Source organism: Equus caballus, chromosome 13 (assembly GCF_041296265.1).
Source record: "Equus caballus isolate H_3958 breed thoroughbred chromosome 13, TB-T2T, whole genome shotgun sequence".
Taxonomy (NCBI): Eukaryota; Metazoa; Chordata; class Mammalia; order Perissodactyla; family Equidae; genus Equus; species Equus caballus.
In genome coordinates, this window is record NC_091696.1 from 749,620 (window position 1) to 774,630 (window position 25,011).

At 60.4% G+C, this 25,011-nt stretch overlaps 2 protein-coding genes across 9 annotated transcripts in view; one reads left to right on the forward strand and one right to left on the reverse strand.

Moving 5' to 3' along the window:
* Positions 1-25,011, reverse strand: part of C13H7orf50 (chromosome 13 C7orf50 homolog) — a 149,394-nt gene that overhangs the window by 38,640 nt on the left and 85,743 nt on the right. The window lies entirely within an intron of this gene.
* Positions 6,279-24,503, forward strand: GPR146 (G protein-coupled receptor 146). Of its 4 annotated transcripts, XM_070230632.1 has the most exons (3): positions 6,325-6,421; positions 9,916-13,425; positions 19,376-24,502. In XM_070230632.1, exon 3 carries the CDS (start codon positions 19,390-19,392, stop codon positions 20,389-20,391), a length of 1,002 nt encoding a protein of 333 aa, XP_070086733.1. In that variant the 5' UTR covers positions 6,325-6,421; positions 9,916-13,425; positions 19,376-19,389; the 3' UTR covers positions 20,392-24,502.

Sequence of the window (25,011 nt, forward strand, 5' to 3'; positions counted from 1 at the left end):
ACAGGAGCTGCATATCTTGGTGACAGCCCCACACTCAAGGCAGACGCAGTAAGGCCACCGGAGGGGTTGGGGGATGGGGGCAGGTCCACCTGTCTAGCTCAGCCCTTACCTGGCTCCAGGCCTGCACGAATGCCCAGCACCCAGCCCTGGGCCCCGAGCCCACGTTTTTCTGTGCAGCGAGCCTGGGAGTACCCTTCCCCTGCCTTCATTTCAACAGGCTGCACTGGGCCAACCAGACAACTCCCCCCCACCCCACCCCCTGCCTCCCCGAAAGCCTCCATCAGCACATTGGCACATTGGGAACTGTCCTCCCCACGCGGCTGGGCCAGATCTGGACACTGGGGGCCTCTGTTGTGGAGATGGCCACCCTTCTAGCTTCAGCGCTTCCTGCTTCTCGGGCAAAAGACAGCAGCCACGTCCTATCGCACAGGGACCGGCAAACTCCTGGATGAGCAGCTGAAGTCCAGATGCCCAGTGCCAGCTGTTTAAAGTGAACTTCGGGATGCGCACTCCTTCCACTCCGGCGAGGAAGCACGTCCGCGTGCACTATTCTTGACGTTGATTAAAGGTTGGGAAAGAGAAAAAATAAACTCCCAGAATAAAGATCCTTGCTCTTCCCCTCCCTAACCAGGGTTCCGAGGTATCCGTGCTGAGTCGCACGTCTGAGGTCTCAACTGTTGGCCGCGGCACTGGATCTGGAAGCCGATGGGCTTCTGCCCTGGACGAGGGCGCTGAGCCCGTCAGGGCAGCGGACAAAGAGGTGACTCTGCCAACCTACCGGGGATACGCTGGGCGCCGGGTTTCAAACGAGTCAAAGAGGGAAAAGCGAGTTCCCTCTGCCGGTACCAGGAGGTGGAGGATGTGGCCACGTCTGCAACGAAGATGCACCTCTCCCAGCAGGAGCCAGGCGCTGCCCTCGGCTCTCTGAACCCCATGATGGCTCCTAGTGACATGTGGGGGTCTATGGAGGGGGGAGTCTGCCCAGGCTGCGGAGCGAGGAACGACGTGGGACCGGGACTCGCACTCGGGTCTGACCGTGCCTCGAGGAGTCGCCCTCTCTCTTCCATTCCCTCGCGCTTGTCTTCTCCCTCTGTTATTATAGGAAATTTCCAACATACACAAGAGTGGAAGAGTCTAATGCAGCCCCGTGTTCAGCAGTGGGGCTCATCTATCCCTCCCACCCTCTCCTCCGGTGACTTCAAAGCCAGCCCCAGATACCCTATCATTGGTTCAGCACGTGCTCCAAACACTTCAGCGCAGAGCTTTCTTATATATTCTGCGCGCACGTGCACACACACACACACACACACACGACCACAGCAGAACAGCTTCCTAAGTAACGGGACGTGGTTACTGATGGTATTGTCTGGAAGCTGGACTGTGAGTTCTTCCAGTCTAAAAATGGGGCAGAAGAGTTTGATCCAATGAGTCCAGTGAAATGTTCAGCTGTCCTCCGACTTCAGGGACGTGTTCACTCGACTCCTTGGGAGGGGCCTGCTGGGCTGCGTGTTACTGCTGGCCCCCCAATTCGGGGAGCAGCTCGCCAAGGACCCCCATGACCAAACTCCTGCCATTTTTTCAGCTGTGAGCTCAAGATCCAGCCTCTAGGGCGGCCCCGCTGGCCTAGTGGTTAACTTCGGCATGCTCTGCTTTGGCGGCCAGGGTTTGGCTCCCGGGTGTGGACCTACACCACTCGTCTGTCAGTGGCCATGCTATGGTGGCTCACATACAAAATAGAGGAAGATGGGCACAGATGTTAGCTCAGGGCAAATCTTCCTCAGCAAAAAAAAAAGTTAATAAATAAAAAGATCCAGCTTCTAGAAAACAGACCTACGGAAAGTGCCCCTTGTGACCACTGCAATTCTTCCCTCTCCACCACCACTCAGAGGGCCATGAGAGATACCTGCCCCTATAACAGTGTGAGGGGTTGGGGGAACCCCCTGAGGTCCACAGGGCGGGCCGCACAGAGACAGCAGCACAGCAGACACACTGACGGGTCCCTTCACCTTCAGATCGGGGGCATGAGGGGCCCACCAAAGTGCTCTGACCCCAGTACAAATCTGGGTCCCACCACGTGACAGCTGCGTGACCCTGGGTAGGTATTTCGTCTCCCGGGGTCTCAGTTTCCCCATCTGCAAAGTGGAGCCGAGGAAGCTTCCGTGGAGAGCCGACGCTGCCCCGGCGCCCTGCGCTCTGGATCCGAGGAGCCCGCCTGACCGCTCTGAAGGATGCCTCGTGGCCACTGGGAGCTCTGCTTAAGCGAAGGCATCGCACGGTGAGGACCACCAGGTGTGCTTCAGAGACAGCAGCACAAGGCCAGTGCGGGGTGTCCCGCTGGCCCGTGAGCGCATTCTCCAGGGCGCCTGTTCAGCCTCAACCCCTGCGATGCACGAGAGCAAGAGGGCGAGGGGCATGGTCGGCACCGTACGGCCACGTCTGGCTTAGATAGAGCAGACACATGGCTGAGTAGCTGGAGCTGCAATTAAGCGTAGTCAGAAAGATCACAGGCTAACCCACCATTCCCTGAGATTTCCCTCCCACTTTCACGATGAGATAGAGGGGCACCCCCCACCCCAATGCCCACACCCTTCCCACCCTGCTGACAGCCCCCAGGAGCGAGCTCCCAGAGGCCCCAGGCTCCTCTCCCAGCGCACTGTGTGCACACGGCCCCCGCGTGTCTCCCTTGCATCCACACTGTTCCCATAAAGGACCTGCCGCCCCTTCGCCCCGGGACTCCTGGCTGGAGTGTTTCCTATCGCGAGTGGCTGTGGGGAAAGCCAGGGCAGGTGGAGAAGACAGGCTCCTCTGGGGTTTGGGACGAGAGGACAGCGAGGCTGGCAGGGTGGCCGCTTGGCATCCAGGGGTCCCAGTCCCGAGCGGAGAGCTGGACCCCTCCCCAAAGAGCATGCTCACGGGAGACAGTGTCCTTGCTCCCAACTTGGTCATCAAGGAGAGACAGCCAGCTTCTCTTTAAAAGGGTCCTCATGGCCCCCATCCTGAGTCCCAGTCTGCTGGGAATTTGGTCACAGGGTAGGCCGCTGGCGGGCCGTGTACGGACGTCTGTGAGCCAGAAAGATGGCCCTTCTGCTCCCCGTCGCCCAGCTGCCACCGGCTGTCCCACCAGCTCTTGGGAGGGCTGGGTTTTCCAGACCCAAGCAGCATGACCTTGGGCCATGCCGGGGCCATGGGCGTGTGGAGTGCCGGTCAACCTCTCAGGCTAGAAGGGGCGCCGGGAGAGACAACAGGAGGGACCAGGGCTCTCAGCATCACCGAAGCCGTGGGCAGGGAGAGTTGACACCATCTCTCTGGGCCTTGGTGGCCCCCCTCTGGTTCGGTCCCACAGCCCAGCCTGTTCCCACCCACATCCCATGCTGCTCCCGGTGTCTGTGGTGCTCTCCGTGAGGGTCAGAGCACCTGCTCACTGCCTGTCTCCCCCTGGCCAGGTCAGAGCAGGTGCTCAAGAGACAGCCACCAGTCTCATACGCTTCAGCTCAGCCACACCAAAGAAGGGCGCTGCTAGGGCCGGACGGAGGGGGCGGCAGTCAGCAGACAGCTGGTTGTTGCCCACTGCACCCCAGTCTGCGAGTGGCCCCCACGTGCCAGGGTCTGCACAGCATTCACGGGCACCAGCTAAAAACGACGTTTTGATCATCATTGGGCCAGAAGACTAGGTACACGCTCAGACACCCACCCGGGGCGCTTCCCATGTCACTAACCGGAAGAGAGATCTGCTTCCAGAGGACAGAAAAGGTCCTGGCAGATGCCGCACGGGACGGAATTCAGGAAGGAGGAACAGACTGTGCGGGGGAGGGAGGGAGGGGGCCATGAGGCAATTTTCCTGACAAGGGCAATGACCTGTGATGACCATGCAGAAACCATGGACCCAGCTCTGAACCGACGGCCGAGACATCAGCCACACGCTGTCCGTGTGCCCAGTGGCTTCTGCAGGGTGAGACTCAGTTTCCCAGCAAGCCCTCTGAGCTTCCTTCTCAAAGCCTACTACAGTTTACCGCGTCCCTGAACAACGCTGTTACGTTAACACAGCCACACAGAGGTTGGAACGTGTAACCTCTCATAAACCACACTCAGAAGGACTAATAGTTTGAAAGGTTCTTTGTCCCTGATCAACACGTCACATAGGATCAAACGTACCCTATGGGGCATAATTACTAAAAGAAGGCACATCTTCAAAAGGAAGATCAGCCTGCCTTCTCAGCTGGGGCGGCTGTAACCCTGTCTCCCTCCCCACCCAGCCCTGAGAGGAAGACCCAGTGCAAACAGACCCTGGCCAGCAGGCTGCTCTCAAGTTCCCTGACCAGCAGCCTGACCAACAGCCGGAGTCCCTCTGGTGTGGAATGTGGCTGATCTTATCAACTGCCACTCCAGAAGAACCAGGAAGACTTGCCAAGTCTCAAGACTGCGGTAAGCAAAGGGCGCCTGTGATGTTTCCATAATCCGTGTGGAGGCATCTCGTAAGCTCAGCGGAGAACTGGGCTGGAGTCTCCCTTTGCTGCAGAGCGCGGCGCACAACGAAGGCACCAGTGACGCAGGGGAGCCCAAACCCACCTGGTTTTCAGAAATCGACACTAGACCATGACGCGGTCTGCCCGGGACGGTGGAGCTGTCCCTGCAGACATCTGGGTCTTGCACAGGAGTTGGCCTGAACAGCTGGGGGCAGCTAGCAGCAAGGTGCAACGTGGCAGCCTCTGCAGCATGTCACGTTCCCCGTCCCCAGCTATAAGGCGCCGAGCTTGCCTCAGCTGGGGGGTGGTCTCCCTGACACAAACGGGTGCTCTGCCCTTCTCCCGAATCCTGTTTGCGTGGCAGAGAAACTCTTTCTTTGCAGATAAGGCAGTGCGGCGAGCTGAGGGCTAAGTGGTTTAGATGGAGCTGAGAGGCTGGCTCTCCCCAGTTATAAACAGCAGCTCTCTGGCCGCAGAGCACCCTGTGGGCAGACGTCGTTAAGCCTGGCATTCGAGGCACTCCGGCCAGGAATTCTGGCGTCTGAGGCCATTCACGCAAAGGAGGTAACAACACTTACTTGGCAGATTGCTAGGAGAACCCAAGGTCCCAGACCCTGATCTAGAAATCCAAAGACCACCCAAGTTCAAACCCTAGTTCCACTATCTGCTGTGTGACCTTGGATAAGTTGCTTAAGTTTTCTGAGCCTCAATAAAATTTAAAACCAAGAGAATACGGTATTTCATCGATAATTAGACACAGTTCCTCTCTCCTTTTAACATCTTTAAAGTCAGGATGCTTCTTAAAACGGAGAGTGTCAGAACATAATTGGCAGACTGTTTTGTTTTTAGCGGTCCATAAAATAGCGGTGTCCGGAGCATTCACGGCGCCTTAGATTTGGTGAGACGTGGGAGTATATCCCTCGAGAGTTGTTCTGAGAGCCTAACAGAAGCCGGCACACAGTAAGTCCTCCCTGGCTGTTAGACGTCAGTGCTGGCGACCTACGACTGATCTTGGCTCAGCGCAGATGAGCCATTGCGGGAAGCCCACTGTGATGCGGACTTGGTGTTGGACTGAGGAGCAAGCTAAGGTCTCGACACCAGGGCCAAGGAGGTGTAGGGGGGTCCGAGGGGTCTACAAATGACCTGGACAGAGAGTGACTCTGCCTTGCCCTTCAACCATAGGGAGTCTGGTCCCCCAGTTGACCCCCAACTTCCTTCTCCAGTCAGTGGTCAGGAAGCTATGCTGTCAGGCAGGATGACCCACAGAGAAGCCCTGAGCACGGCAGGGAGCACCACGAGGCTCAGGTCAGCTGTGGCTGCTGTCCTCATTACTGCCGCATACTTCCATCTGCAGAAGGAAATGTTCTTAGCTCCTGGGCCAGAACGTGCTGCTAGGGCTACCATCACACCACAAGAATGACAGCAGAGCAAACGGCCTTGTTCTTTAAACTTCCCCAACATTTTATTAGAACACTAACAACAAAAATCAAGCAGGCTGCAAACAACGCGCTGTCTCTTTAAGCAGGTTCCTGCGGCCAGCTCAGTTTACAAAGAAATTCCTAAAACGAGGAAGCGGCGGGGAATCGGGACGCGGCCACCACACTCTGGGGAGCGCAGCAGGTGCACCTGGAAGGCCTAGATTACAACCCTGGGGGCGGGGGTGGGGGCTCTGCGCCCCGCAGATTGCAGCGCGCTCTGACTCAGCAAGACCGGCCCCGGCAGAGCCCGGGCGCAGAGCCTGGTGCTGCCCGCGCTGACCCCGGGTCCCAGCGCGCCCGCCACCCGGGGGCGGGGCCAGCGGCCGGGGGTGGGGCCCCGCGGACGGACGGGCGGGGCCCCGCGGGCGGCGGTCACGTGTGTACACAGGCCCCGCGCGGCGCGCGCTGTGAGCCCGCCGCGTCCCCGGAGCCCGAGCCGCCCGCCCCGCGGCGACAGCGCGGCCCGCGGCCCAGCGAGCGGTGAGTGGGCGCGGGGCTGGGGTCGGGTCGGCCGGGCACACTCGGGCTCTCGGGTCCCTCGGCCCCGCCCGGGCGCTGTCCCCTGGGGGTGGCACTGTCCCCTGGGGGTGGGGGGCGCCACCCCGGTGCGCAGCGCTGTCCTCCGTGCAGGGTGGGGGGTGCTGTCCCCCTGGGGTCCGCTGTCCCCCGTGCGTGGCGCTGTCCCCGTGTAGGGCCACCTCGGGCCGCGCCGCGCCCGGCAGGGCAGCCAGGCCAGGCCGCCGCCCCGCGGTCATTAACCTGTCGGGGGCAGCTGCGATGTGCTGCCCGCGTAGCAGGCTGAACAGCAGGTTGGTTGACACGTCGGATGCTCGTGTTCTCCTGGGCACCACGGTTATAGCTTCCCTCCCCTTTTAGGATTATGAAATTCTCAGTAAGTTCTGGAACTACATCTAAATGGACATACTAAGTCTGTGGTTAACTGTATGGACGCTTGATAAAGCGTAAAACCCCCTGGGCATGGACAGGCTCCTTCACAGCTTCCGAGGAAGGCAGGGCTCCCAGCCTCAGAAACACCTGTCTGCCAGCGACAAGAAACCCAACTCAAGTTACCATCACGAACTTGTTAAGTTGGTTCTCTAGCTGGGCACTGCCCCAGAGTTGGTGATCCACCAGTCTTTGGGGTGCAGACTCGAGAGCCTCAGGGTAATTTCGTATTTGATCGCCCGTCACTGGACACATCCTCGCTGGAGGGCTCCGTTCCCCCTTTCGTGGCCAGCTCTTATCTTCACCATGCAGCACGACACTCCCTTCCCCTGTGCTCAGCATCTCACAGAGGAGGCATTCAATGACAAAGTGGCCAGAAGCTGGCTTCAGAGCCCTGCAAACCCAGGAGGAGGGCCAAAAAAAAAAAAGACGACAGGCTTTTAAACCCCGCGGCTCACATTTGGCAAGAGCCCACTGACCCATGTCACCGGCAGGAAGCTGTGGCTAAGGGGCGTCTGGCTGGGGGTCCGTGCTCTGACTCCCCAGAAAGTATGGAAACGTCCCGAGGGCAGAGGAACACAGCTTGAGGACAGAATGTGGAGGTCAGTGTGGACTCGTGTCCCAGTAATTCAAAAGCGCTGGCAGGTTGATGAGAGAAAGGCAAGGTCCAGCCACCTAACATGGGTGCATGTGGGGTTTCAGGTTAGGGTGTAAAACCGATTATACCTATTATATAACGGAAGAACCGACATTCTTGCAAAGATGTCTGCCTGTGTGACTTACAGGAAGAGGGAGAGGCTGCTTCTGGGACGGGAGAGGAAGGAGCTCCTGGAGGACGCTGCCTCCACTGCGCAGCCCCTAGGTTGTCATTTGGAATTCTGAAAACGTAACTGCCACCTGGCCTTTAACGATGGAATGGCACACCAGGCCCGAGTCCCCGGAGGAGGGGGTCACCTCCCAGAGAATCAGGCTGCCGTGCAAGGGCACACAACACAGTCATGCTCCTCATTCCTTCGATAGGGTTTCCCACTTATTTCCCCTTGCTTGCTGCTGGCTCCTGAACTCTCTAAGGCTAAAGCCACACACGTGACTGGGCAGCTCGGGCTGCATCTGTCCACAGGGTCTCACGGGCCCAGGACCCCACAACGCCAGAGGGGACTCAGTCTGGAGATTTCTAATTTGAGATGCCAAAATGGGATGCTGCCGGGGAGCAGAGCTCAGTCCTGGGAGCCTCCATGTGTAGACAGAACACCCCTCGGGCAGCAGAGGGCCCGGGCGAGATGGGCCAGGTGTCCTTTCTGTCCCCAGCAGGGCCACCCTGGGTCCCTTTCCTCCCACACGTGCCCAGGAGCTTTTAATGAGAACCCAGCAAAGCGAGGGAGCAACTGCTCCTCTTAGACCAGATGTGACAGACGGAATACCCGGCTGGTTCCTCCCGGGAAGGAACGGGGGTGGGGGGGGGGCGGTGCTAGATGCGCGGCTCTGAGCTCCACCCAGGCAGGAGCACACCCAGTTAAAAGCCGGGGTGCGTGCGGAGCCCCGAGGGGTGCCAGGCCTGCCCAGAGTCTGAGATGGAGACTTGGCCTGTTCTCAGGCCGGCTCTTGAATTTCTAAGTGAGTCCCTGTGTTTGTTTTCGCCGGGTCTGTGCACCTGGAGGGCCACTCGCCTCGACCACGTGAGTCAGGGAACAGAAAGCCCCAGTAACTGTGCTCCCTGAACAGAGAGCCTGTCCCATCTTCTTCCAGGGACAGGAAGCCCGGCCCGGTGCAGGCGTCCCGCTGGCCCACTGGCGAGGCCCCAGCTGCTGGGTCTCGGTCCCCCGGCCCTTCCTGAGCTGCAGACATGCCCGTCTCCTCCGTGGAGAGAGACGCACTCTGTGTGTCTGCAATCTGAGTGGGGGCACCCGCTCCACTCTCACTGCTCTGCAGTTGAGCACCATAGAAAGCAAACACCACAAAACTCCGAACAGCCCATCCGCATAATGCCCGTCTCTTATCACCCCCGGGAGGGCACAGGGCCTGTGATAGTTATCAGTGTGCGTAAGCTGTCTACTCAGAAACCTAGGAAAACACCAGCCTTTCCGGAGCGTCTGGCTCCTCCCAGCGAGATGTTAATTGCAGCTAAAGCCTCTGCCCGTTATTACCAAAGGAAACAAACAGGAGCCCTTTGCAAAGCGTTCTGATGGTTCTAGCACATTCGTGTGAAGGTGAGTCTCATGGGACTCAGCGGCCTTCGGGATGTCCACCAGGCCGACTGTGCCCATTCAGGATGCTCTGCCGGGCCTCACGGTCCTGTGCCCACAGCCCAGTCCCTGAAGTGCCAGAGGGAGTGCCCCTCACGCCCTCTGCTCTTCCTCGTCGCAGTGGGGCTCTGGGGCTCACCCTGGGGGAGAGCCTCTGACGTCACTGAGGCATCCCTTCCCCAGTTGGCCAGCCAGGTGTGGGGCACACGTGGAGCGGGGGGAGCACACGCAGGACTGGCATGGGTGTGGAGCCAGTGCGCAGGTAGGGGCCCCGGCGCCGATGCCCAAAACAGAACTCCACGGGTGCTTCAAGTTTGCCGAGTCAGTGAGAAGCAAGGAAGGGCCCTTGAGGCCGGGGATCAGCGTGCGCAGAGACGCTGGTGAGAAGGCAGCCGTGGACCTGAGTGGGTCCCCCTCATCCCGGGCGAGAGTGGCAGGCCCAGCTCTGATGGGCCCTGAGCACCAGGGGATAGAATTTCCTGATTCACAGAGGCGAGGAAGTAAAAGGTTTCAGTGAAACCAGTTCAGCTACCCTGGAACAGGAGGGTTCCTCTCTGCTGGTTTTCCATTTCAGCCGGCTGTGTGTGCCCGTGCACACTCACACGTGTGCACACACAGGATTCCAGGGGTGTGGCCCGCCCATCACCCCAGCAGCCTGCTCTCTCGTCACTTCAGCCTGTTACCCTTTACCTCAGCCCTGGATTTTAGCAAAGTTCATTTTAGCTGCTTACAGACATTCACTTTTGTCAGGCTGTTTTATACCATTTTGGGCTCCTCTCTAAAAAGGCATAGGAAGAAAGACGCCGACGTCTTGCTTCAAAATGCTTCCAGCAGCCAGCCTCTGGGGCGTGTGGTCCTGGCCGGCAGTGAGTGGAAAGCGGGAACCGCTGGGCGGAAAGGGCAGGAGTCTCCGATGGTGTCCCGAGCCACGAGCCGAGAGGCGCCGGGCCCGTGGAGCCCGTCCCCTTGCTGGTTCCCCGTGCGGAGAGAGCCGTGGTGCAGGCCGGGAGTGAGTGTGTCTGCTCCAGTTAACACCAGGGCAACGCCAGGAAATCCGCCGTTGGTACGAGAGCCCTAACCCGACCACAAAGACTTTAAGCTCTGCAAAGCCTCTGGATCTGACGGCGCGGCGAGGGGTCCCCTCCCCGGGAGCACTGACACTTCGCCTTTGACTGGTGCTCATGTCCTCACGCCCCTCCCCTTGGGCCCCCTCCATCCCTGTGTCAGTTGTCAAGGATTCCGAGCGAAGGGTCACATGGCAGCTTCCTCTGAGGTCCCGGTATTTGGAAGATAAAGATCCCCACCCTCGTCATCCCAGCACAGGAACTAACGGCGGCTCACCCTTCTGTGCTTTACGTGACTGGATGATCCCTCCCAACAGTCTCACAAGGATTTGCCTAAGCTGGAGAGTAGGATAGTAAGTCACCTGCCTGACCAGAGCCACCCAGCGGTCAGAGCGAGCCTGGGATGGCGACCCGGCAGCCGGCTCCAGGGCCCAGATTCCTAACCACGTGGAGACTCCGCGAAACTAAGTGGGACGTGGAGTTTTCCTTGCAGCATTTTATGCCAGTTCGCGTGGTCACCAACTCAGTTCTCTCTGCTGCCGGCAGGTGCGAGCTTTTGCAAAAGCAGCCTCGTTTATTATGGAGTTCTAAGGTTCCCGGTAAGGTTCGCATGGGGCAGAATGAGTTAGGCCAGGGGTCAAGGCGGGGCCTGGGGTCAGAGCCGCTTTCTCCAAGAAGGAAAACGACTGAGGGCCGGTGCTGTCTTGTTATGCTGCCATGGCATAGCAGGGTCCTGTGACCCGCAACCCTGGGCCACACTGTCCCCAAGCATGGAGCCCTGTGGGAGGGCAGCTGCCATGCACCTGTCCCCATCTGCTCCAGTCTGTCGCCCAGGCCTGCAGCAGCTATGGACAGCACCCCTCCTGATGGCCAGGGAGAGCTGCCATGCCTGCTGCTCGGATGCCCCGGCCTTCCTGCTCTTTCAGGGCTCCTCAGGCTGCTGGGCAGAGGCGTGGCCTGTCTGTGTGGCCAGCTTTCCAGACAGCTCATCTCTCCTGTGGCCTGGCTGCCCCTGTGCAGGCCTCCACCCTAAACCTGTGTCCCGCAGGGCCCTTTCTGCCCGGCATGCTGACTCATGGCCAGCCACGGTGCTGCAGTGCGGGGCCGTGCTGTGCCTGCTCCTGGAACAGGGAGGGACTCTCTGGCCTGCTAACCTGGTGCTCAGCATGCTGGCCAGGCCTCAGGGCTGTCTGCTGGGCAACTCCTAAGGAGGCGGCATGCCAAGGGGCTTGCAGGCACCAACGAGGGAGAAACCAGAGATGCCAAACCCCTGCTCAGGGCCCAGGGCAGAGCAAGAAACCATCTGACCCGGGCAGATGCTCCCACGGATTTCCAGGCTGGCAAGGAGAGCTGCCTGGAGGGTTTGGCCAGTGCCAGACCCACTGTGCTTCCACAGAGAGCCTCTTCTCTCGGGCCTCCAGGTCTGGAGGCAGCATCCTGGGTTTCCTCTCTGGCTTCTCCAAGTTCTCCACACTGTGAGCCTGGAGCAGACGTCTTCAGCATCCACGTGAGAGCCTGTAACCCTGCCGAGGAGCCTCCTGAGCCACAGAGACGGAGAGGCCCAGCTGGAGGGCACATGCAGCAGCACTGGGAGGCGGCCGAGAGCCCTCCCAGGATGGAAATTGGCAAGTGGAGGAGAGCATCTTTGTGAAAAATAATTGCTGGAGTCCAGAGGGTGTCTTGGAAGAAAACTACTTTGCTTTTTATGCACAAGAACATATTTGTAATGAGTGACTGCTGGCCCCAGTCGAGGATCCAGGAGAGGAAGCTCTGCAGCAGCTAAGTCATTAGAAACTGGGCTGGGACGGGGAGCCCCAAAGAGCTCCGTCCATAGGCCCTCCCCGTGGGTGCACAGAGAGCCACTGCCACACCACCACGGACTCTCGCTGAGCCTCGTTAGGCCTGTCAGAGGCGGCTGCTGCGTCACCAGGCCTTGCTGACCTGGTGGGCTGAGGTCGTCCCACAAGCCAGCAAAGAGGCCTGATGGCAGTGCCGTTCGCCAAGTGCCACAAATGGGACTCCAGCTTTTCGGACCAGGACGATCCGGCCTTGCGAGCCTCAGCCAAGCCCTCCTCTGAGGGCGAGGCCACCCCTGTGCTGCAGAGCTGGCCGCAGCTGTGCTCCCTGCAGAGGCTCTGCGCGGCCCCGGCACCACAGGCAGTGTGCGGGCAGGGGGGTCGGAGCGCCTGCACTTCACACTCATGAGGAAGAAACTCCAAACCGCGAGGCCAGGAGCCTCGGGCCCGGACAGTGGCTCGACGGCCTGGTCCTCTCGGACTCCTCTGTAGGAGAAAGTCACCTTTGACCTGAAGCCTCTCCCTAGGTCGCCCTGTGATGTGCGTGCAGCCAGGCTTGGAGGAAAAGAGGCAAGAGACCCCAAGAGCTGCTCGGGCATCAGGGCAGGGTTCTGAGTTGCCGAAGGGCTCGCCTGCATCAGGGCGCTTGCTTCTGCTCGTGCTTCTCAGGCCAGCGTGCCCTCTGAGGCCTGGCCTGGCGTCCAGCGCCCTCCTGTAGCTGAGCTGCTCTGGTCCGCTGTTGTCTCTCCTGTCCCCTGCTGGCCCCACAGGCCTGGAACCACCTGCTCCGCTCTATCCCATCCAACAGGACTGGTCACACGCCTGGGCTGGCCCGGGGGCGGGCACTGCAAACTTGCCCGTGTGGAGGTTTTCTTCTTCACGAGAGTAATCAGAAAACAAACAAACAACCCTCAGAAAGAAAGAGAGGGCGTGTGAGTCACCTTAAGATGGTTAATGAGTCCTTTTACAGGAAAACAGGATAAGATGATAAGACAACCCCAGCGGTCCCTCATTCTTCTCTCTCAGCCAAGATGTTCAGCACCCGAAGAAGTGGGCCCGCTCCCTCCCGCCAGGCCATCACTGTGTCTCCACAGAGGCCCGGGGCCACAGCCCAGCCCGCTCCTGGCTGAGCAGTTGACCAGGCTGCGCACTCCCGCTGCTGGAGCCCTGGAACCCAGCAGGAACACGCCTGTCTGTGCCCAGTGTGCCCCTGCTGTGTGGACAAGGCTGTCTGCAGACCGGGCTCAGAGAACACGCTGCAGAGCAGAAGCAAGCTCAGACGCATGCGGCCAGGGCCTCGCGGGCACGTGCGGCATCTCTGCCCAGGAAGACCCGAGGCAGGGAGCTGATGGACTCTGCGCCGTCTGCCTGCGGACATGGCACACGCTGAGTCAGCCCGCAGCCACGTCTATGTTCCTTGGGCTCAGTAGAGTGAGGTCAGTAAGGGTTTCTGGCTCAGAAAAGCTGTCCTGGGAGGCGGCTGGGACCCCAACCAGGCAGAACCAGGACCCCACCGAGGTGAGACAGCAGGCTGGCAGGAGTGGGAACCCACGGAGGGACTCGAGCAGCCCTGTGGAGAGGGGAGGACAGGAGGTCGGGCCATTCCTGGTGCCTGGTCTGGAGAGGGGGCTGTGGACGAGCTATAGCTGTGGGCACTGACGCAGGACCTGGGTGGACGCCACAAGTGGGTACCAGTCCCGGGGGAATCATGGGGGAGAGGCGGCGATGAGAACGGGAAGAAGGTGGCCACGCCAGCCGGGGTGAGCCTGGAGGCAGGCATGGGAGAGGTGGGTCAAAGCAGCGCCAGGGGGCTGGTCAGGTGGGAGGAAGTGGGCAGGAGGGGCTCCAGGGCACGGGGAAGGGGAGGGCAGGTCCAGGAGCAGAGGGCAAGCTCTGTGGGCAGCGCAGGCAGGCAGAGGTGGACAGCTCTGAGCAGGAGGTGTCCAGGAGGGGCCCGGGATAGGGTGTGGTGACGGGACTGACCTGTTCCTAAGGCCAGCCTGGACGAGAGGCCCACTGGGCTCCTCGCCCACCCTAACTCCTTCCACTGAGGGGACGCAGCAGGTGACGGGACCCCCAAAACTTGGATTATTAATGCTGCCATTTGGGGAGAATGTGGGGTGCCCCGTGCGCCGTGTTGGCCCATTCGAGGTTCTGCAGGAGGGCCTCGCCCCAGGCCGGGCTTCTTCTCAGCAGAGGGGGCCCCTCCTGGCACCAGCATCTGCACCAACTGCGTTCCAAGTTCCTCATTCTCATGAAGGAAGTGAGCAGAGCCGGCTAACTGGAAAGGCGGCGGGCGGCCGAGGCCTGTGCCAGAGGGAAGTAGCCAAACCATTGTTCTCAGGCCCTGCCGCGTCCCCAGGGGGCCAAGTGGGAAGTCTCTGTCCCCAGGTTCCTGGCCTCGCAGAACCGGAGTGCACAAAGGGAAATGGGGTGACCTCAAGGAAATGGGACCAGCCCCCACAGAGGCCCCTCTGTGGCCAAGACAGCAGGCTCGGGGGCAGGAGGACAGGTAGGGGCCATCCTGCAGGAGCAGCACCAGGACAGGACAGGGCAGGACAGCACGACCCCCACCACGTTCTCTGGAACACCCACGCCGTGATGAGGGCAACCAGCTGCAAGACTGGAGCGCCGTTCACCAGCTGCCTCGCGGCTCCGGCAGGTGGGACACTTCCTGCCACCACCTCGCCTGTTCTCTCCAGACCCACAGCTGCACGGCACTTCGGGGGGTGCAGGCCGAGCCCCAAGTGGAGCCATGGGTGCAGCCACTGCTCCGGCCTTCGGAGCACTTCCGTCTGCTTCCTGTCCGTGCACACTGTGCCATGCACACGACAGTGAACTGGCTCCACGGAGAGAGTGCTTGGACCCACGTCCACAAACGCCTGGCTGCAGGACTGACGAGCGCTGTGGCGCTGCCCATCTCGGACAAGCCCATCTCCAGGCACCTGGGCCGGAAGGTCTGTGTGTCCTGGTGACATGACCCCCGCAGGGGTGACGTCACCGATCTGCTCCTGGCCCTCTGCCCCCACTGTTTCCTTCTCTCCCACACTGCTCACCCTTCAACCTTACATGGACGAGAATGAACACTCCCCACTTTAGAAAATGCCAGACACTCATGTCTGCAAAACAAAGCAGCTCCTCTGACGGGGGCCCTTTGCTCCCACATCTCTCAGTGGCCCCTGGAGAGATGGGTGCCTCCAGGAAGAATGCTGGAACAAAAAAGGGTGTTGCTTTCAGACTGACCGAAAACGGATGAAAATTGGTACCTTTAACTCATAACCTGGATTTGACATCAAAACTGTCCTTGTAATTGACGTGTAAGAAAACTGCGCACAGAAGCTAACTCAAGCGCGTGAAATAAAGTTTATGAATCCTGCATTTGTAAGCTGCCGGCAGAGAAAACCTCAAGTGGGTTTCCCATCTGAAACCCGGCGCTGACGTTGGTCGCTCTCCCGTCTATGTGGGGGCGGTTCATGCGCACGCACACAGCTCCTCTCAGGCGGCGTGAGCCAGGGACACACGCACATGTGAACGCACAAGGAAATTCGACACAGATTTTATTCCACGTGACGACTGCCCAAGAATCCAGCAGTTCTCACCCAACTCGGGCCGCTCGCTGGCTGCCCTTTCTGCGCCCCTGCTGCCCCCGCGGCGGGCCATTGGCAGTCCAGGCAGCAGCTTCCTCGGCCCCGTGCCTGGGGGGGGGGGAGGGGGGGCGGGGGGCACGGCTGGAGGACAAACGGGCCTGCCCGCAGCTCTGTCCTCGGATGAAGCCCTCCCCTAGAGGAGCGCTCGGCTTCGCGGCCAGCTTGGCCCCTTCCGTCCGCGTTGATGGCCACACAGCACGGCGATGCTCAGAGCCTGCCCGCCCGCCCTCAGCCATGGCCGGGCCGTCCAAGGGCTCTCTGTGCTCGGTGCTCGAGTGACAGCCGCCCGACTGCTCTCTCTCCATGGCAGTCTCTGGGAGGCCCAGCTTCCTGCCCTTCATCTCCACAGACAAACGTCTGCTCGGTGCACTCTTCAAGGGAGAAACGGAGCTGATTGACCCTGCCCCCACGCTGAGCACGGGGACTGGCCTCTGGACTGGGCAAGGCTTGGCCAGACTGGCCCCACGGCTCCTGGATGGGGCAGGGAAGCCGAGGGAGGTGCCAGCATGGCTGGACAGAGCAGCGGGTGCCCCCCGGGCGGAGAGCCGGAGGGTGGGAGCATGCCTGATCCCCGGCGCCGGCCCCTCCAGGCACAGCCCTTGTTTCTTGAAACTGGCTGTAAACAGAGATAGGGAGGGGCCGCCGAGGCTGCCAAGCCAGGCAGAGACTTTGTGAGCAATTTACTAGAGGAAAAACAAGTGGTGCGCTTCCACACTGGGCACGGCGCGTGCGCCACGGCTCACACATGCACAGGAAGCCGCACTGCCCGGCTCCTGCTGATAAGGAGGCTGTGGGCTCCGGAGAAGCACCCGGGCCCTCCCTGGTGCCTCTGCTGCAGCGTCGCTTCCTGACGGGGCCCACGGTGCAGGCAGAGACATGGGGGATGTGGAGTGAAGGTAAGGGCCACGGCTTGGCGCTGCCCGCCTGGCGGTGTGCTGGGAACTCGGGAGGAGGCGCCGGGCAAGCCAATGCCAGCGCCACACAGGACGAGCCCTTACCCGGTGAAGTGAAAGGGAAACTGACAGGGCAGGACCTAGAGAACAGGGTTGTGGGGCCGAGAGCATGTCTCCCTGGGTGCCCGGGCCAGGGCTGTGATGGCGGGCGCAGAGGGCACACGGCCTTCCTTGCTGGCAGATACCCCACACGAGCGCCTGTCCTGGCGACGGCAGAGGGCCCTTGTGTCCAGGGGCTGACCCCCACCCTTTCTGTCCCCATGTAAGGAAGAGACTTGAAGATGAGAATGGGTGGGCACGTCTCAGGCGGACTCTAGGGGCCCTTGGACGTGAGGCAAGCTGGGCAAGGCCAGACCAGAGGGGTATCTGGCCGCGGGCTGGTCACGGTGCGGACAGGGTGCCCTGGAGTGAAAAACGTCTACTGTGGCCACAAGGACACACAGTGTTTCCTGGGGACTTGAGGCCAGGAGGTCTGGTGGACCAGCATCCCACGACCGTGGGCCCCAGCTCCCACCCCCCAGTCACCCTCAAACCCGCAGCTCAGCAGGGAGGAGCCTTGAGCAGACGGACAGACACACCGTGGGAGGAGACGGCATTAGACCAGGAAGGAGACCCAGGAGAATGGAAACCAGACGTTCAGTCAGCTAAAGGACGACAGAGAAGGACTCCTCCCCAGCTCACGGGGAGACCACAGCTTCCCGAGGGAGCCCCTGCCGGGGGGGGCTGGCTTGGACCCGCCGGCCTCCCGGGATTGCACCACCTGCCGGGTGCTCCCTCCTTGTCCCTGGAACACAGCCTCCGGGGTGCAGAGTGCCCGCCGGGGGAGTACATGCTTCTGAGTGACGCGGTGGCACATGTGGGCAAAGCCGCCAGCGCCTCGCCAGCAGGGCCTGCATCCTTCCCACCTGCTGCATGTCATCCAAGCCTGCCGGGTGGCACTTGTTAGGGTTGCACAACGTTGCCACAAACACGGTGTCCCTCCCGTCCACGCTGGAGTGGGAATTCCCACAGCCCCAGCCCGCCCGTCGTGACTGACGATGCTGCCAGAGCAGCCGGCCCCGTTTCCTTCGTCACTGCCCACCGCCGCTGACCCGCGCATGCTGGCCGAGCCCCGCGGTGGCAGACGCTCCCCTCCCTCGCCGCTGTGAGCCCAGCACCCAGCATGGCGGCGGGCCACGCGGACGGTCGGGAATTGATGGGTGACTCGGCTTGTTCCCCTTTCCCCATGTTCTCGTCCCACCAGGCAGGGTGCTGCAGGCCTGGCTCCGCCTCCTCCCGGGGGCGGGCTGGCTCCTCACGGCGCCCTGGAGCCTGGGAGACAGACGGCTGTGTGAGCCGCGAGGATGTCTCCTCGTCCTGGGCACAGGTCTGCTGAGCCCAAGGCCGTTGGAACGTGAGGTTTTCCTCCAAAGAACTGACGTTTCTGAGGAACGTCTGCTCTTCCCTACGTGGCGCCCCCACCTGCCCGGCCCCACTCGGGGTCTCACCGACTCGCCGCAGCCACGGTCTCCCACTCCATCTGCGCGGCTCCAAGGTCGGTGGAGGGGGGTACGGGGAGCAGGGCCACCTGCCCACACCCACCGTTGCAGCGCCAGCACCGGGCAGGTCATCTCCCACTCGTCCACCCCAGGAACTGCCAGGCTGAGAGGGGTCTGGGTGCGTTTCTTCACTTTGAGACAGCCTACAGGACCAAGGTACCAGGTGGCACAGGATGGCCAGGCCTCCAGTCCCATGGGCCACACAGCCCTTCTCAGAAGGCAGGATCCCTGCCACCTGGCTTAGCGCCTGCCACTCACCCCGGCACACTGTGGGTCATGCACACAGAGCTTGGTTCGGCTGCTCACACGTGTGCACCCACGCCCACTTATGGGGCTCACGTGCAGCATTCCAGTGCTGCCCAGGAGGTATGAGAGAGACCAGGTGGGTTTCTGGCCACCAGACACAGGTGTAGGGGGCAGGGCAGAGGGACCATGCGGTTCCCACGCGCGCTGTGCAGGGTCCGGGTTGATGCAGGGAGGCAGGAATGCATCCAGGTGGGCTGGCAGCCTTGCTGGTGGAAGCCTGCGTTCCTGAGTGGCAGTGGTGGAGGGGCTGACAGGCAGAGTGGCTGGGCAAGGGGGAGGTCCACTCCTCCCGCCAGGACAGGCCCCTCTGGCCTTGGCTGAGTCACTACCTGTCACCAAAAGGCCTGTGGCCGCACGTGCGTTACAGCCCGAGGGCCGACCGGCCATGCCCTCGTGGGCAGTCTGTCCTTTCATCCCACTGCTGAGTGAAGAGGCTGAAATGGGGGGCGGCCAGGCAGGTCCTCCCCTGGACCCGCACCCCCCGGGGGCTCCTGGGCCAGGGCAGCAGGGGCCCGCAGAGCACCCCTCTGGTGGAGAGAAGCCCCTGAACCCGAGGAGGCGAGCAGGTTGGGGCCCACCCTGGCTGGGATGCAGGAGGGGGCGCAGCGCCTGTGGGAGAGCCTCCCCGAGTGTCCTGGACGAGGTGCCGCGGCTCAGCTTCTCCTTGGGAACAGGCTCAGGGGGCTTGCCGTGGCCGTCGAGATGACCACAGCCTTGTGACCCTTCTGGCACAAAGTGGCCCAGCTCAGGACTTAAGGCCGCTTTGCTTGCAGAGTGCACACCCTGGGGACAGGTTCCTTTCTAGAGGGCCGTCACTCCTGACGGCTTCTGTGCTGGCCTAGGGGAGGGGCTTTGTCCCGTGCCCCCTCTGCATTTCCGAAGGCCTTGGAGGCGGGGGTTCTGCTCAAGGAGATGACTCACTCTCTGCTGCTTTCCCCACAGAGCCCGGCTGCGCCATGTGGAGCTGTGGCGTGCTCAACGGCACGGGCAGGGGCGAGGACCAGCTCCTCTGCCCGCACTCCCACCTGGTCCTGTCCGTCCTCTCCCTGCTCTGCCTCGTTGTTGGCGTCCCGGTCGGCCTGGGCTACAACGCCCTGCTGGTCCTGGTGAACCTGTGCGACCAGAGCAGCATGACCATGCCCGATGTCTACTTCGTGAACATGGCCGTGGCAGGCCTGGTCCTCAGCGCCCTGGCGCCCGTGCACCTGCTGGGCCCCATGGCCTCCGGGTGGGCACTGTGGGGCTTCAGCAGCGAGGTCCACGTCACGCTGCTGGTGCTGTTCAACGTCTGCTCGCTGGTGACCATGTACTCCACGGCCCTGCTCTGCCTGGACTGCTACATCGAGCGGGCCCTGCCGCGCACCTACATGTCCAGCGTCTACAACACCAGGCATGTGTGCGGCTTCGTCTGGGGCGGGGCGCTGCTCACCAGCTTCTCCTCCCTGCTGTTCTACATCTGCAGCCACGTGGCGGCCAGGATCGTCGAGTGCTCCAGGATGCAGAACGCCGAGGCCGCCGACGCCATCCTGGTGTTCATTGGGTACCTGGTGCCCGCCATGGCCGTGCTCTACGCCCTCGTGCTCATCTCGCGGATCCGGAAGGAGGACACGCCCCTCGACCAGGATGCAGGGAGGCTGGACCCCTCGGTGCACAGGCTGCTGGTGGCCACCGTGTGCACACAGTTTGGCCTCTGGACGCCACACTACCTGACCCTCCTGGGGCACACGCTCCTCACCGCTCGGGGGAAGCCCGTGGACGGGCACGACCTGGGGATACTGCTCTTCGCCAAGGATTTGTCGCGACTGTTGGCCTTCTCCAGCAGCCCCGTGATGCCGCTGCTTTACCGCTACATGAACAGAAACTTCCCCAGCAAACTCCAGCGGCTGATAAAGAAGATGCACTGCAGGCACCAGAGCTGCTCTGTGGACCACGCCGGGGCACAGCAGCGGTCGGCGTAGACGGCAGCTCCGCGGGCACGGCCGCCCTGAGTGCCGGTCCTGGGGGCCACCGCCAGTGCCCACTGCGGGGCCAGCCGACAGGTGCCCCGGTGCGCGCCCTGGAGGCACAGTGTGCAGGCACCGAGCCCCAGCCCGTCGCCCCCTCCCTCCCGGGTCCCAAGTCCTGGGGGGAGGTGGCCGCATCTCGCCTGGACGCAGCACTTTGTCATGGGCACGCTGCTGCTCTCCCAGTGGAGAGCGCTGAGGCAAGAACAGGACGAGGCCCGTTCTCTTCAAGTTCTCCGGGTTTTTCCAAAAAAGGCCATGGCCGTGCTGTTCAAGGCAACAGGTGCCTGGTGTACAGACAAACTGTACTCTCCCACGCGACATTCAGGGCCGCACCCTCACCAACCTACTACCTTCAGGCTCCTCCACGTTGGGCTTCCTACACAACGGGATGGAAAGTTAAAGCCAGTATTTATGCTTTGTTTCTAGTGTTAAAATACTTGATTCCCCCCTTATTTTTTTTGTTTGTTTATAAAGAGAGATTTGATAGCAGAGTCACGAAGTATGAAAATGGAGGAAACAATACAAAAGAACACGCACATCGGACTGGGTGGGTGGCTGTGCTCCCGAGGAGTTGGTTTGTGGTTTGTGGAGGAGGCTGGGGCTGCACGGGGCACTGAGGACAGGCCTCCGAGAACCGGCCCGCGTCACATGCAGGGGAGTGTCAGGACATGTCAGAGAGGAAGGAGGAGTCCAAGACGCGGCTGTCATCACCGGGAGCAGTCAAGTAGCGCTCGCAGCTCGCCCACTCAGCGCACCTGCAGCCTCGGCTGCCCTTCCGGGAGCGTCCGCTGACTTGTGTTCAGTATCGATCTGTCCTTCCAGATCACTCCCCAGAGGGCACCCGAAACTAAAGATAAATAAACTGAAGGAAAACCCACAAACGCTGGAAGGGGCTGCCCAGTGGGGAGATCTGCGGGGCTGAGTACCCTCTGGCGTCTGGTCCAGAGTGGGGGCCACAGGAGGCATCCCGGCTCCCTGAGAACGAAATGTCATCGACACCTGTTGGGTCCTCGTTAACTGACACTGCAGGGGACCTAAGCTGGGCCTGTTTCACCGGGAGGAGCTGGGTGGGCGTCAGGAGGAAGGTAAACACGGGGGTGGGGGGGGTGCAGGAGCCGCAGCCCCCTCCCTCCCACCACGTCTGCGCCAGCGGAGGGCCCTCCGTCAACCTAGATCCTTCTGCCGCCCTGCGTTCTGCAGACATCTACTTCAAACACGTGGGACTGAAAGAACCTCCTTTTCTCCACACCAGCCCGAGCCTTTATGATTAAATCACAGGCCTGCAACCCTCTGATCCCCAATTCCGAAACCCAAAAAGCTCTAAAAACAAAGATTTCCCTCCCCAGGTTTGCAGCAAATTCATTTGGCAGCATGCCCTGGCCTGAGTGCCCCGAGGGCACCTTGCTGAGGGGAGATGAGTGGGATTACGGGGCGCCCCAGCCCCCATGTTCCATAAGACACAGTGTACACAGCATCCTAACTTCTGCCCGCCTGACGGCCTCTGAGTTCTGGCACACCTGGCCCCCAGGATAAGGGTGGCTCTCTGTGGCATGCCACACGGGGGAACCACCCCACCTGGTCCTAGTCTCTTGGAGAATTTAGCCCACTGGCCAGCTGTCATTTTACCACCCCTCCAGGACGCTGTGCCCCAGTCGAGTCTGCCTGTGCAGAATCGTGATGATACACTGGATGCCAGGGCCCTGGTCCCCCTGCCCCTGGCGGCTGACACTAGACAGCTTCTGTGGAGCTGTCTGCTTCCTCGCCAGGAAAGCTCAGGGTGAATGACAGAAGCTCCTGGGTTGCGTCTGTTGGTGAATGTGCTGTTCCCACTTAAGGGCTCAGCCACCCCTCTGCTGTCCCGGTTGCCAGGTGTGCCAGGATTTCCCCTCAAGCCCTGAAAGCCTCAGGCCTGACCCCGACTCCTCAAGCACACGGCCCTGTGGAGAGTCCGTTTCTCTGAGGAATGAGCCCAGGGCTGCAAGGCAGGGGGTCCCGTGTCGGTGCCCCCTTGAGAACCCTGGTGTTGGCTGACGGGGTGACAAGTGTGGTTCCAGAGTCCCCAGCACAGCAAGGGACTCTGACTTCGACACAGCTGCTGCTCAGTCTGTGGTTCCCAGCTGGCCGAGCAGACCTGGGGCCAAGGTCAGGCCAAGGTCTCCCTCCCAGAGCCTGGTGCCCTTAGGGGCACGGGATCTGGTGGGTGGGCTGGTCTGTGGTGGCGAAGTCGGGTTTAAAATGGACAGACTCCTGTCCTTGCTGATCCCTTGCTCCAGGACAAAGCTCCTGGGAACGGCGCAATTCTGAAAGCACAGAGCAGAGGCACTGGTCTCTGCCCACGGCCGAGACCCCGCAGCCCCGCCGTCGTCCCCAGATGGAGGCGGCAGCCTACACTCACTTGTTTCTTTCCCATCGCTCCGTGGCTTTGGTTGCAAACTGGCCAGCTAGTCTCTGGGGGCCTGGGAGGGTCGTGCCGGGGCAGCCATGCATTTCTCTGCCCCGCCCCCTGTCCAGTGCCCACCTCTGCTGGTGACAGAGGGGTCCCAGGGACACGTTGGCAGCCTGGTCGGCTCTTCCCAGTGGAGCACAAGCCCGGTGCAGACCCTCGTCTCTAACTGAGACCCTGCACTGCTGACGCTATGCCTGGGGTCCCATCTCCCACGAGGGTCAAACCCAGGCGCCTGTGCCTCCGCCCTCCCCTTCCCGCTGGGACAGCTCGGCCACTAACCCAACATGGGCCCATGGGCGTTCTTGGGCCAAATTCGTCTGGGACTGGCATTTCTCTTACTTCCCCGGGATGTCTGATTCTCAGTACTTCTGCCACATTGCCAAAAAAATGGACAGGATTTTGAGCTACTCAGAGAAGAATGAGGAGCTATCTGGAAAAAGCCAAGGTAGACTGTGAACTCAGTCCTAACTTTTTAAATTGACCAATCCTGTATTTCTTCAAGTGAGTTTACAAGATACCAGGATAAAAGTTTTTCAGTTTATGTTCCAAAGTCACTGATTTTGCTACCCACACTTCTTGACTGTTATAATTTTAAAATTAATGCTCTTATTTTTGTTAATCTACAAAAACTCATCTACCTTGAGATGCTTCTTTCTTTAAAAGATTCCAAAAGGTGAGTTTAATCTTGGGTTTACTTAACGAAGGTTATAAAATTTATTATAGGAAACTGGATCTATTGCTAATTGTGGCAGATAGATCAAGAAATCAACAAATATATGTTCCTTTCTAAAAATCACCTGACAAAGGATAAACCAGAAATAAATTACTGAGAAGTTAAATTACATGCCAAATTCTTGAATTTAAAACCACGTTGGAAAATTTGGGGGCCTTCTCATTTCTAATCTGTTAATCCTGCCCCAGGGGCTGCACCTGTTTGCCTGAAGTTCTGTAAATATGAGAAAGAAGCAGCTGCTGAAGAAAAAACATACACATTTGAAGGCTATTAAATTATTTGATACCTATGATCCAATTTCTGAATTCTTAAAATGTGCATGTCCAGGGGTGTGTGATGTATATCAGAAAACAGCACAGAAGTAGCATGAAACTGGTATTTCCCCCATAACGAGAGTCTCAGCACCCTTACTCCCCTCCCTGCAGTTGCTCCGTGCCAGAGTCCTGTCCATTAGCCAGCATCGTTCTGTTCCATGCGGGCCCCGCGCCTGCTGCTGCCCTGTGACCGGCAGTCCTTGCTGGTGACCCAGGGCTCGGGCTCAGACACGTGCCAGTGGTCAGCCTCGGGGGCGAGTCCAGGAGCAGCCCCCCACTCCTGCAGATGCTCCTCTTCCCCGAGAACACAAAGTTTAAAACTACTGACTGCAGCCCGCGGGCTTCGGGGAGAGCAGACGGCGGGTGTCCTGGTGGCTCCAGGGGGGGTCCCGTGGGAGCCGTTTGTCTGTCACCCACCCTCTGCAAGAGGGGCCGTCTCGCCACTGGTTAACGTTGCTTTGCACACAGTAAGCACTCGATAAATGTGAGAAATGAATAAGTGAATCACCCAGGAATGAAGTAATTCAAACAATCCACTTTGTGTGAATAAAGAACGTGCAGTTTAAAGAACTGTTATGAGCCTGCCGTATTTTCTTGAACGCGTCTGTGTGTCAGACGGGAGTCTGGGTGTCGACTGTTCTCAACCCTCCTCTTGACGCAGCTCAGGCTGCCGTGAGCAAAGCCCAGGATGGAGACCTGAAGGCCCCCTGCCACTCGACTCAAGGTAAGGTTATTCCCATTCAGAGAATCTGCAGGGTTGGTTTTTTAGGTTTCTATCAAGGAACCGACGCATAGAGAAACAGACTAGTGAGCTGCATGCCCGTGTTAGCCCGTCGTCACCAGCACACGGCCAACCGTGTCGTCCTGCTGCCTGGCCTTCCCTGACCCCACTAGGAACCGCAGGTGTGGGATAACCACACTGGGAGCCCACTCCTCGCCAGGCTGGGGGATCCCTCCCAGAGCCTGCCAGCGGCTCCCAACCATCTTCAGCCTGGGTCCTAACCCCAGGGTCTCCACCACCTGGAGCTGGAATCCACCACTCTGGGACTCCCACCTGCTGATGCTGCGTTTCCTTCTGA

Excerpts from the sequence above, each read along its gene's own strand:
- GPR146 (XM_070230631.1), top strand. The coding sequence starts at position 18,301 with ATGGCCAGGCCTCCAGTCCCATGGGCCACACAGCCCTTCTCAGAAG. Across the intron at positions 18,347-19,375 it reads CACACAGCCCTTCTCAGAAG|AGCCCGGCTGCGCCATGTGG; the intron begins GCAGGATCCCTG and ends CTTTCCCCACAG.